Source organism: Aptenodytes patagonicus, chromosome 1 (genome assembly GCF_965638725.1).
Source record: "Aptenodytes patagonicus chromosome 1, bAptPat1.pri.cur, whole genome shotgun sequence".
NCBI lineage: Eukaryota > Metazoa > Chordata > Aves > Sphenisciformes > Spheniscidae > Aptenodytes > Aptenodytes patagonicus.
The window spans coordinates 226285534-226300660 of NC_134949.1; the positions used below are offsets into that span (position 1 = coordinate 226285534).

A 15127-nucleotide genomic window follows, 5' to 3' on the forward strand; every position below is an offset into this window, starting at 1 on the left:
CCGGAGGCAAGCCCTCCACCTCCCAGCTGACTCCCCCAGCAACTTCTTGCGTGTTTCGTTTGTCTAAAGAAACCCCCTTTTGATCATTTTCTTTAGGATTTCCAGGGCATCCTCTTCCTACGAATTCAGATCCGTTCCTTCTCACTAACCTTACTGCATTGGCTTCGCTGAAGAGTTTTTGCTGCAAGTCATGTTCCCGTCTGGCTCTCTGATGGGAACTCTTTCTCCCTTCGTTAAGGGATTAACCACTCGTTAATGATCATCTGCTCTCACCACCGAATACGGACGTTCACGAAAGAGCCACTGAACACCGGTCCTACCTGTATACGCCATGTTCTTCGGGTTTCCGTAGGGAGCCCCAGGTTGGACGGGGCTGTAAACAGGGTTCATGGTGGAAGACCGGGAACTCTGAGGACAAAAGAAAAGCAGAGTTGAGACGACTGCCTTACGTTAGCTCCAGAGTCGTCTTCTGTGCAAAGAGTCTTCTGCTATGCGATAGCATTATCGTGTTATAATTCAAGACACAGAGACCTGCGAAGGAAAGGATTTACAACTAGACATTACAACCAGATAGCATATTTAATAATTCAAGTTTTGGATCTCTCAGTTAATTCCCCTAACTTCTTCAGCGCTGCATATTCTGCCTACAAATGTACCCGGAGCAAATTAATCTTCCACATCCCTGCCTTCAGGGGGGCTCAGGACTCATGACCCCGCTTCTAGCTTGCAATGAACAAAGAGGAGAAGCCACAAATTCTGACACGGAATTCACCCCCTTGGAGGAGCTAATAGTTCTTGGGTGACAAAAACAACCACAACGAAGACCTGACCTTTCAGAAATTAGCAGATAGAAGACCATTTGCTGCTGGTGAGATGGAGAGCGGCGAGTATTTGCGAGCTTTCAGCTTGAGCTGACTACCATAACCTCGAGCCCAAGGCTTGGGTCCGGTGCAAGGCTGCGCCGGGCACCCAGTGCCACCCACCACATCCCACCGCTGTCCCAGACGGGCAATGAGATTTTAACAGCCTTTCTGTTTCTCTCTCCAATAAAGATGATCAAGCAGTGCCGGCTTAGCTTCTTGTGAGTTTTATTTAGAGGAAAGCAAGTAACTTGGGAATTTGTGTCTACTAACTGTCAGTTAAGCAACTGGCTCAGTTAATTATCTTAATGAAGCACATTCTCAATTCTGATTAATGGGAAAATCAGTCATTAAGCTTTATTAGGCGACGCATTTGTCTCCACAGCTATCTAGTGACAATTTCACACAAGAATCTCAACGATCTTGCTTCAAAATGTGGGTTTTTTAAATGTATTATTTTACAGTTCATAAACAAAACCGTTCTTTCCAAACAAGTCTCTCTTGATGGATGTACAATTTGTTAGATCATTAACTCCTTCCGCTTTACCTCAGGATAGTAAACAAGTCAAATGTTAAATGTTAGCACCAATTGACTTGACAACAATTACTGCTTAATTAATTAGCCTTCCCTCCACCCCCAAGTTAGCACAGAAGGAGCAATTCTCAAAGCAAAGAAAATCACGGTTATAAAGTGAGCTGGAAGAGAAAGCTACACAGAGACACGTATTTACGCCAGCGGCTTCAGTAACACACGATGGAGCTCTTAAGAATATCGACAGGAAAATCAGTGGAAAACTTTCCGTCCATGAGACATTACAGCTGGGGATTTACATTCAAGCATAAGGGTTTTATGGCCATTCGGTCCTCGTGTCCCCAGGCAGTGCTCCGAGTCTTGGCGAACCTGCCCCTGGCAAGCGGGTGTTTGCCTTCTGGCTTGAGTCCTCATTTAGAAGAGAAAACCGAACGTCATCTGTCTCTGAGATGGTGAACACCAGTTTCTGTAAATGTCCATCCAAAAGCCTGGCTTTTGGGCTGCCATACGGATCCCGATCAACACAGGAGGCTATTTCAGCGTAGGATGCGGCGGATACAGGACACGCTCATATGTATACGTCAAACTGTGGACAAACAAACACATTATGTGTCTGCATACGCTGTATGACACCTACCTACCACTGCTTTAAGAAATATGACTTCTTCATAGGGAGATGAACTTCAAAACCCATCTATATTCACAAAAACTATTTTCTTTTCTCTAGTGAAAAACAATGTTGATTTAAGCCCAACCACCACATTTCTATCGCACGTAATTTCTCTGAAGAAATCTTCGTATGCAAGGCACCAAAATGAAAAGCCTTTTCTTGTCCAAAGCATGTAGGACACGTTTCACCTGAGCAGATACTTTTTCAGTAAGTTGAAAGCATCTGAAAGGAGATGGTTTGACAGTAACAAGGTGGGGGAACGTGCTGCCCAGAGGTGCCAGCACAGCACAACGCCCGAGGAACGTCTACTGCTGCTCTAAACACAAGCCAGGAAGCCAAAACCTCCTCCTGTTCACCCAAATGTCGCCGTCAATGACTCTTTTTTGCAATTCGATTCCATCATCACCCTGCAACGAAGATTCCATGTCAATAGTGGGAATAAGGCAAGAAGATGTTTTGAACATTTAATGGTCGTAAAATATTCTGCAAGGAAAAGCACTATAAAAATCCAAAGACATTTCTACATTACAAACACTTTGGTGCAATCAGACATGATCAGGCAATCAAAGCATTTTGGGCTGAGGCTCCTATGGCTACACCCTCTGCGCTTTGCGGGTTTCCTTTGAACTGGATTTAGTCTGGTTTTTAGTCTGGTCCCCACCTGACACATGGTTCGAAGTTGTCTAAAGGACATCACCAGTATGTCCTTTACTGGTACGTCCATCACCGGTATGGACCTGTATGTCCCACGAGAGGTTGGAGGACGTGTGATGGGCAACTGGAGTGAAGCTTCTGAAAGAAATCTGGTCCACGCACACCAAAACTACTTTGCACACGGAAACTACAATGCGGTCGGTGGGAGTCACCTTCAAAGAGCAGTACTGTTCTGAATACTGTTCTGCTTTGCTTGCCTCACCATGTCCCTCGCTGCTGGGATGGCTGGATTTGGAAAGCCTTCCAAGGGACAGAGCAATTCCTCCTCTCCCCCAGACGCCCTTCCAGACAGGCTTTTAGGCTGCGAGGACCTTTGATCTGAGCCTATCCAGCCATCTTCACGTTCCCAGGAGAAAAGTCAATATCCAGGCTCCATTTTAGGTGCCTGGCCACCCAACCAACAGCACGATGCCTGACATTGGACTATGCTCTCAACAAATGTGCCCATGGTGCTGAACGGTGCTCTTTGCATGGGGGGGCCACTGGGAGATCCCTGCAGCAATACCGAATGGCTGCAATCCATCAGTCAAGCGCGGGCACATGGCTCTTTGTGTTGGCCATTTCAGAGGATCTGTAAGTTGAGGATGTTCTGCAACGGAGCTAGGAAATCACGGGTCCATCTTACTCTAGCCCTGCATTCTGCTTCTCATACACACAGAGCCAGCCTCCTACCTAGCTGAGCCTTCCTGCCCAAGAAATAGAGTTTTTGAGGGTCCCTCTTCCCCAGGAACGACAAAAGGAAAAGCAAAAACCACCGAGCATCCTCCTCTGCAGCAGCACCAGTTCCTGCAAGCCAGCTCAAGGACCCGACTTGCCTGAAAACCAACCTCTTCCCTCCGCCTTCCAGTTGAATGTGCGTTCCTCCACCCAGGACCGCACAGTGACAGCTGGACCTGACAAGCCTGGACTCCCCTCAGCAGCAAAATCAAATAAAAAGGCACCAAATTTCCTGGGGCTCAGCAGACCCGAATCCCCCTCCCAGAGCTGCTCGTGCCTGGGTCAGGGCACCTTACCTCTGTGACCGTCCCCACCTCTCGCTCCTTATCTGCCTTGCCCGTCCCACTGTAAGCTCCCGGACAAGGATGGAGTCCTGGCTGCATTTATAAAGTGCCTTGTTCAATGCAGTCATCATTTCATTTGCACTTTTCTGGGTGTAAAGAGTACAAATAAATCATAATTTGGTGAAAATCGCTGCATATGTCTGCCTTGCATTAGGTGTCGGACCGAACGGTAAAAAGAAACACTCTTATTGAGAAGGATGAAAGAAAATGCTTTTTAGCCGAGATAAAAAGATTGTAATCATGTTAGGGGTTTGAGTGTATTGTGAGGAAGAGGCTTGTGCTTCCTCCCTGCTTGGTATGCAGGGTGTTATTTCCAGCCAGCATGAAAGAGTCCATGTGAACGGCATTTCAGATGGATGATTTTCTTTCTTTTCAGCATCTAGTATTAAAGCACATTCAGATGAGCTTCCAACACCTTCTGCAAGACAATGCCATTCAAAAATACATTTTAATTTCATTACAGGCACCGCATTGTGGCATTCAAAAAGCTACACTAAAATGGGAATAAAACAGGATTAGCAAAATTAAACCTCCTTCGCCACAATAACTTGCAGCACTTGCTCGTGGCCATGAATACACAACAAAAAGACTAAGAAATGAATTATAAACCGACAAACACGAGTATTGCCCTATTGCACGGAGCTTCCACCGCTTCCTAATCCCCACGACAGCGATGCTCAGTTGCTTAGAATCTGCTGAGACTCCAGCAAGGAGCTGAAGGAGTAACTCCAACAGGAATGCCATGGGAATAAGCTGCTAGCAAACAGTCTCGGGATACTTTCTGGCTGTAACCTGGTTACGTTTTCATCTATTTTATCTTTCCTGTGAAAGTGCATGGCATGCTTCCATCACACTAGGAAATTACTTCAGGTGAAGGGTAAACAGAAATACAAGAGAGGCCAGTCTACGGCCGGCCACCACGCCGTCAGCAGGCCAACGCGCCAGTCAAATCGAGTTTGCACGGGGGTTTTCCAAGCAGCACGAGAAGGGAAATGAAAATGCTTGTGCCGTGAATGCTGAGCTGGAACTGGCCGTGCTGTGAAGTGGCTGCAGAGCTACGCTCGGGCGCCCTCGCCTCGCTGGACCAGAGCTGGGCTTCGGGCTCTGCATCGTGCTCTCCTGCTGCTGCCAAGGGAGAGGACTTTGTCCCCCATCCCTGGTGACACCCTGGGACATCGCCTACTTCATCCTCTTCCTACGGGAGCACCCAAAGCACTCGAAAACCAGCACAGGTATCACCACCACCTTCAGACTACTACGGACGCGAGACAACGGGAACATCTTACCCTGTTGTTTTTCTCTATCGTTAGTTTATTCTGTGCCTTTGAAAGCGCCGCGACCAGCTTCACTGCTTCCCAAAGTCATTCAGGCTTTGAGTCCGCAAATACTGGTGGGCATCAGTAATTTTTACACATAAACAAGTTTTAACGCAAGTATTTCTATGCACACGTTGGTGGATCTGGCATCTTATACACCTCTCCCACTCTGATATACAGAAATATAGGTATTTCCCACTTCTACCGTACAGAGGCAGAGGAAAAGAAAGACGACATCAAAGACGACCCCATCCCTGGAGGTATTTAAAAGACGAGTAGATGAGGCACTGAGGGACATGGTTTAGTGGGCCTGGTGGTGTTGGGTCGACGGTTGGACTCGATGATCTTAGAGGTCTTTTCCAACCTCAATGATTCTATGATTCTATGATTCTATGACATTGAAGGAGATTTAAAAAATCCTAAAAGAAAAGAATAAACCTGCATGCAAGATTCAGGAATTTTAAGAAGTTATTTTTCATTTTCTTTTCAGACGAAGAATAAAATATTTATAAACAGAGAAATAAATATATTTTACAGGGTTCTTAAAAGAGTGACACTGACACGCGCATCTTTCAGGTTCGCAAAAATATTAAATAGTAGATCTAAACTTAAATACAAATGTAAAGAAAATAGTAAATAATGCAAACTGACAGATACTTCTCCATCTTGTTTCATGTCAGTCCTTGTGTCAAGGTGACTTACCCTTTCACTTCCCATACTGCTTAGGTTGTGATCTGCCTTCGTCTTTCGTGAAACTGGGATGTAAGTGCTTTTGAGAGACCCGTTCCTTAAGCTTTTTTTTGGAAAGAGAGTGGTTTTCTCCTCTGAGCGTTTGCGTATCTGTACCAAAAATTATTTATTTCACGTAAGGCGGCACAGAACCGAACATGAGAGAGAGTGAACAAAGAAAAAAGGCAAAGCAAAGAGATACGTTTCTTCCTTGATCTGCACATCACCTCTTTAAATTCATTTTATACAGATCGCGTGCTAATAGTATTCCAGCAAAGCCGCCTTGAACATGGAAAGACCTCCGGACCTTACACTGCATTCAAATTCCAATAATTTTGTGACAATTTTTCAGTTAAGTCATTTCAAGCTTGACCCTCACTTGGGATCCACCAAACAATAATTAAACTAACTTCCAATTCATCTGCCAAAGGTTAATTTAGGCAAGCTACAAGGCTACGTCCCACCTTTCCCCAAAAAACTCTGCTGTGACAGTATGCACGAGCTCGGAGATTCGTAACACGATGTGGTTTTCCACATTTAACACCTCCTTTTTAGTTTACTCCTTTTTTTAGTTATACCGTAACTAAAAGTTGATTGAACGTATCTCATGTGAAGCAAAATACTTAACCTGTTAAAGACGTTATAAAAGAATCAGGTCAAAGTTGACACAATTTTGATTAAACTTTTATTTATAAAATAAAATGCACTTTAAAAAAAAATCAATTTAAAGAGGGAAACCAAAGAAAGGCCAGACTCCACAAAAAGTTTAAGGCTTCAATTAGCAGTAAATTATTAATGGTAGGTCTTGTTTGTTCAATATGTTCACTTTTCTCTTTTCCACTATACTGCAGCTATACCTTGATGTTTATACAAATCGATCTAGGGCATCGTTCCGGAGCCTGATTATTGCTTTTTTTCTGCAGTTCTCCTCACTTTTCACTGTCAAAGAAAACTTCAGCTCTGCTCCAGCCTTGTTTTACCTGGATAACTTTAAAATCTGCACTGCGAACTCCAGCTCCCCAAAACCCACAGCACCCTGCTTCATAAACTCATGCAGCGGAGCAGAAGGGTCATCCTTGTCCTCAAACCATCCTACTGATACATCTAGTGATTTTCATATGGCTATTTTTACTGATAAAGCACCCATGAAGTGGCAACTAGCAGCAAGAGCTAAGCAAGAAGCTTTTCTTCTATCCTGAGAAAACGTTTGCTATTCCAAAAAGTGCTTCCACATTTGAAACGCACATTTGATTTCAGGCTTGCTCGCTCGCTCTCGGTCATGTCCTGGACCCTTTTTTTCTGGGAGCATTTCCAGTGGAAATGAAAATGTGCAGTGAAGCAGCGATTCAGGAACGCTTTAGCAGTCGACGTTACTGCACGCAGGCATGCCTTTGCTGATGTGAACCAGATTTGGGATGGCACGTCTGCATCCCTCAAGGGGGTAAAGGCTTGCAGACAGCATCAGCATCCTCCATGCACGGACCATCTTCAGAGGAAAGATACGCTGCACGGTTTTACTCTCCAGTCAAGTTTTGAATTAGAAGAGCTAGTTTAAATAATATTAGAATCATAGAATCATAGAATCATTGAGGTTGGAAAAGACCTCTAAGATCATCGAGTCCAACCGTCGACCCAACACCACCATGTCCACTAAACCATGTCCCTAAGTGCCTCATCTACTCGTCTTTTAAATACCTCCAGGGTGTATTCCCTCCATTCAAGAGATTGCAACTTTGAGAGAATACATAAAAAGCATGATACGAAAATATTTGAAGCGTAGTCATTACCCGATGCAATCAAGACGTTCACTGTACGAACACGGATGGTGTTGAAGTCAGCAGTACAGCTAATGCAGCTGGTGATTAACACAACGTCATTTGTGTATGGTCTATCATGAGGTTCTGAACGTGACTGAATTGCATTAATCATTAATTACGTTGACGATGTATATTCTTCATAGATACTTCGTGTCACACCAATTCAGCAATCGCAAAGGCAAGTGCGTTTGTACCCGGCTGCTCTGAGGAGTCCCAGGGCAGCGGCAATGAGCCACTGTCCCCTGTCACAGAAACATTACCAGCTAGGACTACATCCACAGGAGAGCAGAGACAGGAACAGTAAGATGTTAACGACCACCACGGACCAGCAGTATGGTTCCCACCAGATGAAACCCAAGCTGTTCAGCTGAAGCTGACCCTGATGGAGGGAAAGAATTAAAACAACTGGAAATGCTGTGGAGCAAGGGATTTCCATATAGCACTTGACCTATCCAATCTCAAAGGCCAGCAAAAGGAAAACAAAAACGAGCTGGATACTTTACAGTCCTATAGCATCTCTCATACAGATCCACCTCCAAACCAGGGCAGTAGCACCCATCTCTTCACTGGGGCGACACACGAGGGTGGCATGGGCTAGCTGGGAGCCATAGAATCACAGAACGGTTTGGGTTGGAAGGGACCTCTAAAGGTCATCTAGTCCAACCCCCCTGCCGTGGGCAGGGACATCTTCTACTAGATCAGGTTGCTTAAACCCCGTCCAACCTCACCTTGAACACTTCCAGGGATGCGGCATCCACCACCTCTCCGGGCAACCTGTGCCAGTGCCTCACCACCCTCACAATAAAGAATTTCTTCCTAATATCTAATCTAAATCTACCTTCTTTCAGCTTAAAGCCATTACCCCTCATCTTATCCCTACATTCCTTGACCGAGTCCCTCCCCATCTTTCCTGTAGTCCCCCTTTAAGTACTGGAAGGCCGCTATAAGGTCTCCCCGGAGCCGCGTTTTCTCCAGGCTGAACAACCCCAAATCTCTCAAGCCTGTCCTCATAGGGAAGGTGCTCCAGCCCCCGATCGTCTTTGTGGCCCTCCTCTGGACCCTAGCCAAGCTCATAAGGAGCCACATTCCCATCACCTATTGCCTCCTCTCAGATAAATAACTAAATAAACCCACACGCCTTTCATTTGAGAAAAGTTTGACATCTGTAACGGAAAAAGCCCTTGTGTCTTCATTGTATGAAAAATTAAATGGCTAATTTAAAAGCACAAAGCAGTTCTTGACTTTGGAATTTGCTGATCTCAGACTGCCCAAAAATAAATGCTGAGGCAGGAAAAATCTTGACCTTTCGTTTGCTGAACTTTATGATCTACTTAAAAGCCAGAGGATCCAAAAAATTTGATGACTCAATTAGGCTAGATAGCATATTAAACAAATGGTAAAGGAAATCCTTGTCCTAGCCTGAGAAAGCAAGAGACAGACAAGGAAGACGGGATCACCACAGCCAGCTGTGGCACTTGGTGAGAACAGGCAGTTGCTTGGTAAGCCTGAACAGGCGTGGCAAAATATCTGTATTTCATATTATTTGAATTAAGCAGAGCTTATAAAAATACCCTTATGGGCCTCAGTAAATAAGAAATCAGTTCCCCTACAAGAAACTTCGGCAATGAGAAAAAAAAATGATGCTAGCACAGCTGATGTTATATTAGCTTGTTTCCAGAGAAGAAAACGTCTGTACGCAGATGAATTCTGTGCTGTAAATTCCTTGCTTTAAATCTGCAAGACTGGTGGGTTTCACCAGCAGGTAGCCAATAAATAAATGTATTTTTTTTAAATATCCAACATACCTGTCCCCGCACGTCCAAACCCGTTCTCCGTAGTTCTCAAACAACTTCCTTGATCTATTCCTATTAATTTCTTTAACTTGAAGCCTTGCTGACTCTTTCTTTTGAAATGAACCCTGCCGTACTCTTGTATTTAGTGCTCTCGTTCTGCTCTCCGACTGAGCCACATCCTCCTCCGGCTGATTATCTCGATTCTTTTATCTTTGCAATCCTACTTCATTGTGTTTTGCTGAAAAGACTTCCCATGACACGCAGTTTGAAGACTCTTCTCTCTGCTCCCTTCCTTCCACAAACGATGGCTTGGGAGATTCAGGTTGGCCATTAGGAAAAGCCTTTTGACTAGGTGGGTGCTGCCTTACCGGACCAGGTTAACCACAGATTTGCTGGAGGTTTTCAGGACTGGTCTAAGCAAGGCCATGGTTGACCCAACCTGGTGCTGGGGAAAGCCCCACTACGAGCACAAGGTTGGACCGGAGGGCTCCAGACGTCCTTCCAACCAGCATTTCATCTCCGGCTCAAAATAGTTTGTGCTGCAACTCATTTCTCAGACCTCTACCTCCCTCCACAGTCTCAGGCTGTAACTTTCTTGGTGTCAGACGTAATCGCTTTTCATAGACTTTGGCCTTTCCTAATGGCCTTCAGTCAGAAGTTTCCTTGGCACTTGGTAGGACACCAGAAACCTTGGAGGGGTGGTGGGGGATAGGGTAGCATTCACGCTTTTCCATTGATGGATACCTATACTGTAGCGTATCAGTCAAACAGACAATGTTAACATGCCTCACAGGACCATGAAAATTTACTTACCACATCAGCTATGATGCTAAGCAAGCACTAAACAGTGTCTAACCGACATTTTTTATTATCTCACTGCAGAATTTGACTGACCATAAAATTATTGAGGCTTTGGTTAGAAAATTTCCCTGGATTATGAATACCTATCCTATAACATCACCCGGTCACTATAAAAAAAACCAAAATAATATTCTAAGTTATCGTTCTTATCTGAGACTTCTCGGGCTGCTTCAGACCTTTCTCACAGTCAACCATTGCTCCTTCTCCTAAGAGAAGCTATGCTTTAGCAGTCAGACATAAAAAACAGACACAAAAATAATATTCATAAAAAGACAATTTATGTTACTAATAAATATAAGCTTCCCCTCTTCCAAGCTCTTTAAAAATATTAAATAATCCATCACCACTGCAGCTTCGTTTTCCAGACGCCGAGAAGCCTGCAGGAGAGCAGTGAGATGATGGGCTCGAGGTAAGCAAGACCAAAGTGCCGGGACCAAGATTCGGCTCCTGAGCGTCAAACTTGGTGCCATCGGTATATTGTTTTCAATAGAGAAGACTCAAGTGCTTGAGCATGTTTTGGAGATGGAGGCTCCCACCTCAAAGGGTTTAAAGCATAATTTAAAAATGGGATGTGGTCAGCTAGAGAAATACCAGGCTGGAAAAAAAGTTGAAGGCGACACCGTTACAGCGAGCTGAGGACACAGTCGCATGCGGATGGCGTATCCAAATCACACCGGCTGCCTGAAGTCTTGTTTTCATTTCAGGCTATAGTATCACATTTTATTTTCTTTTGCAAGGGGTCAAACTAAACTGTATTAACCAATTTCTAACAGAAAAATCTCGATACCAGAAAAAGTCACATTATCCTCAAAGACATGCTTTAATTTGTTTTGCTCCAAAATTTCCAACCGCTACCACTAATTACCTTCCTTCAATTTTTGTAATTACTCCCCTCAGTATGGGAGAATCACTTTCCAACCATATCCTGAATATTGAAAACATCGCTCCTTCCCGCGCACTGCAATAGGATAAAGATCTAAATTTGTTTCTGAGTGGATTACGCCGTATAAAGTTGACACACCAGAAATACAATATTCCTGGAATTAAAATCAGATGAGGGCAGAGATGTCCTTTTAATAATATATGGGTCAGAATCCTCCCGGCTTTATTTGGTCAGCGTTCAAATCCACTGCGCTGCAGATTTTGACTGTGCGATTTACGACTTCCAGCCATGGTTGTTCCTCTAACGATCTCCTCCCGGGTCCTGTTTTCTGTTCGCGGGCTTTGTTCTCCGGTCAAGACTGGAAACCCAACGCAGGGTTCAGTGGCCGGAGGACGATGGAGCCGTCCTCTGGCTCCAGTCCCACTCCCCTGGCAGGTCGCGCTGATGCACGGACAAAGACGGGGTATAGAGACTGGCAAAAATGAAGATTAACGGTGCAAATGGAGGGGATCAATCCTCCGTAATAGTCCCTTCTTCCTTAAATATTTTGCAATCTTTGTTCTAAAACAAAGCTGTACCAGGGAAGACAAAGGAGAGCACAGGCTAAATCTGTTAGCGGAAAGGGAGCTTTGGCAAGAGGTCTGTTTATCATCCTCTTTTTGTAATTTTGTGTTGGCAAGAGGTACCGTATTAACGAGCCCAGAAGACTGAAAGTCTTTCCTACCCATAGGACAGGCAGACGCTGGCATTCGTTCCCTCCGTTTGGAAATCAATCTACATGGAAGGAGAACAACAACAGACCCTAGATTTATGCCGGACCTGGTGTGCCTGATGCCACTGAAGACCCCCAATACCTGGCTAACGTATGTTGCGAAAGTGGTACCACTTGAAAAATGAGCACAAGAACCCTGTTGGCTTTTTCAGGTGAAAGCTGCCCAGTGACAAACAAACAGAACTCAAGTTAAGAAAATATTATATCCCCAACAATCGTAGGCAGAGCTCAGGCAGGGTTCTTACTTCCTAAGGGAATACGGGACAGTCTGGGCTAAAAAAAAAAAAAAAGAAAAGAAAAAGAGGGATGCACCCCCAAAGGCAGTGGTGTCGCAATTATTATTACAAGCCATCAAAATAAAGATGATTCAAACTGAAAATACGAAATTAATTAGTTGATTTAAATCCTAAAGACTTAATCACCTTCAGCTCTCAAACATCAAAGTGGAGTGGGAGACCGGGTGGTCTACAGCTTTCTCCCCTCCCCTTGCCCACAAAACCTTTGCACCGCGTTGGCTGAAGGTTAAGCAGGGCCGGTGGGGATCGCTGCCCGATCACAGTGTGCCACACATCTCACCAGCTGCCCAAACCCCCCACGACCAAACCGTGCCGTGCTCCTGGGCGGCTGCGGGTGGGTGAAGGAGCCGACCTTCAGCATCCTCCCTCCCTATCATGAATGCATACCTCCTTCTGCCCATATGCCCTACTGCTCTAGTCCGTATCCAGCTCGCATCAGATCTGAATTCTTTACTACTCGGTATTTCTTCTATAGGCTCTGAGCCTAAGCCTCTATGGGTGGATGCTGCAAAAATATGCGGTAAAACAACGTGTAACCGGTGTAAGAGAAAGTTTGCATCAGATGACCATGATCAATCACTTGAAATCTTTAAATGAAGGCTACATATGTTTATAAAGCTGCACTATGTCTCAAACACAAGCTAAACATTCAATACAGGAATTACCGACGCTTAGTAGCAGACACTATACAAGAGACAGGAGACCACGATCTGTGAATGTACGATATGACTCTATAATGCATGCAATATGCAGTCAATTAGCATATTCGTTTCATAATCGCTGTAAAAGCCAAGAATTTTTCAGCCTGCCGTTACAGAGGATTTTGCAGCGCTTTTATTCACCTAAACACTCATTCAGGTTTCCAGTGAATATAACCCAGCCCAGGAGGCCAAAACCAGGAATGCTTTTGCAGCACACACAAAGAAAAGGGCTGAAAGGCCACAGCAAGTCAACAATTAACACTTTTCATAGGTTTCCGGACTTTCCTTCCTAAACTAAAGAGTGGGAAGAGATTCAATGAATTTTGAAGGAGCTTACGGCTTGCAGTTTATATCAGCAAAAAAGAATTGCTAAATCCCCAGCCGAAGATTCAGGCCGGCCAGACAACCCAGCTTTGCTTTCTTGTTTTCCATCCGGGGGGGGGGATACAGGCCAGTTTGGGGATTGGATGTCACGGCAGAAACTAAAAGCAGAGCAGTCATTCCCTTCTTCCTTAAAATAACGGTGTATGCTGACATTAAAAAACAACTAAAAAAGCCTTTGAGGTCTCTTGGAAATGTTTAAAAGGAAAAGCTTACTCTGAAGCAGCTAAGCAAATATTGGTCTTCACACGTGAACATTTCTATTCACCTCAGATTGATTTCTCCTGCATGTAAGGTCAAGGATACGTGGAGCCATTTGAACAACCAGGGCTTCAGCATCCGTGCTTAAGAAAAAAAAAAAAAATCCCAGTGTTTTGTTTAAAATATTAACAATGTGATACTCCTGCGAGCCCAACACGAGACGACGCTCTCGGTGTCCAAGAGTGAAGCAGGATTTCCAGTGGCAGCTACCAATATTTTCGAGAAAAGCAACACCGAAAAAGTTAACACGTTCACTTGTCGAAGGATATTACACAACATTAAAACTCAAGAGGGCATCCAGCAATGATATGGTTCGTTTAATTCACTAATCTGTCATTCACATTTGCTTTGGTCTGAAGGATGCCAGAGCCTCCACACCGAGAGCTACGACGCTTTTCAACGTAGCAGTGATAAAAATCCTATTTTCTATCAATCAGTGTCCCTTTGATGCTATGACTCCCGCGCTGGCAAAGAAAAGTCTAAAGGTTTCAATTCGCCACAAAATGGCTTAATTTCACGTTAATCCCTATCATAAGGAATCAGTTGTGCAATTTAAGCGATTCAGTGAATTTCTGGTTTTTAAGTATCATCTCCAGCCAGCAGGTTACCCCAAATCTTACACACATGCTGCCACCACAGCTTGGATTGTGTCTACAAAATCTGTTTAACTGTCAGCTTGCCTAAGCTTTCTGCTTTTTTAATATCATTTCAGTATTATTATAGGTACAAAGGCAAAAGTTTAATTGAAGACAGAACATACAGTCTTTGGGTAACGGCCTTCTCCAGAAGACACCGAAATTAAACTTTAACATCTACCTACGTCTTCGCACCATAAATAACGTAACAGAAGTAAGACACCAAAACACACACTTGCTGCTGCCTTGTACCAAAGCCAACACCAAATCAAGTGCTTGTGCCTGTCCAAATAGATAGTCAGGGAGGTATTACCTGTGACCGATCATAGAATCATAGAATCATAGAATCATTAAGGTTGGAAAAGACCTCTAAGATCATCGAGTCCAACCGTCGACCCAACACCACCAGGCCCACTAAACCACGTCCCTCAGTGCCTCATCTACTCATCTTTTAAATACCTCCAGGGATGGGGACTCCACCACTTCCCTGGGCAGCCTGTTCCAATGTTTCACCACTCTTTCAGTACAGACATTTTTCCTCATGTCCAATCTAAACCTCCCCTGGCACAACTTGAGGCCGTTTCCTCTCGTCCTAAATTAATTATTATTTAATTATTTAATTATTTAATAATTTAATTATTCTTAGAATTCAGTGCTGCAGCTATTTTGCAACACACCTCGGTGTCGGCGTGCTCACGTTGGCTCAGGCGCATTCCCCACCCGGGGTTAAGCACACGGAGATGCCTGGAGCCTCATAGCTTTACATTATCGACCCTACAGAGCAAAGTCTTTTGTATATTCTGCAAAGATCCTAGCATACGTTAGACAGCGATTACATGATTTAC

The 15127-nt window shown here is 44.4% G+C and overlaps 1 protein-coding gene across 4 annotated transcripts in view; it reads right to left on the minus strand.

Moving 5' to 3' along the window:
• Positions 1-15127, minus strand: part of FAM168A (family with sequence similarity 168 member A) — a 220615-nt gene that overhangs the window by 107253 nt on the left and 98235 nt on the right. For all 4 annotated transcript variants that reach the window (XM_076328521.1, XM_076328518.1, XM_076328520.1 and 1 more), the window contains one exon: positions 321-408. In XM_076328521.1, coding sequence (XP_076184636.1) covers positions 321-390 — 70 coding nt within the window. In that variant the 5' untranslated portion in view covers positions 391-408. The remainder of the gene's footprint in view (positions 1-320; positions 409-15127) is intronic.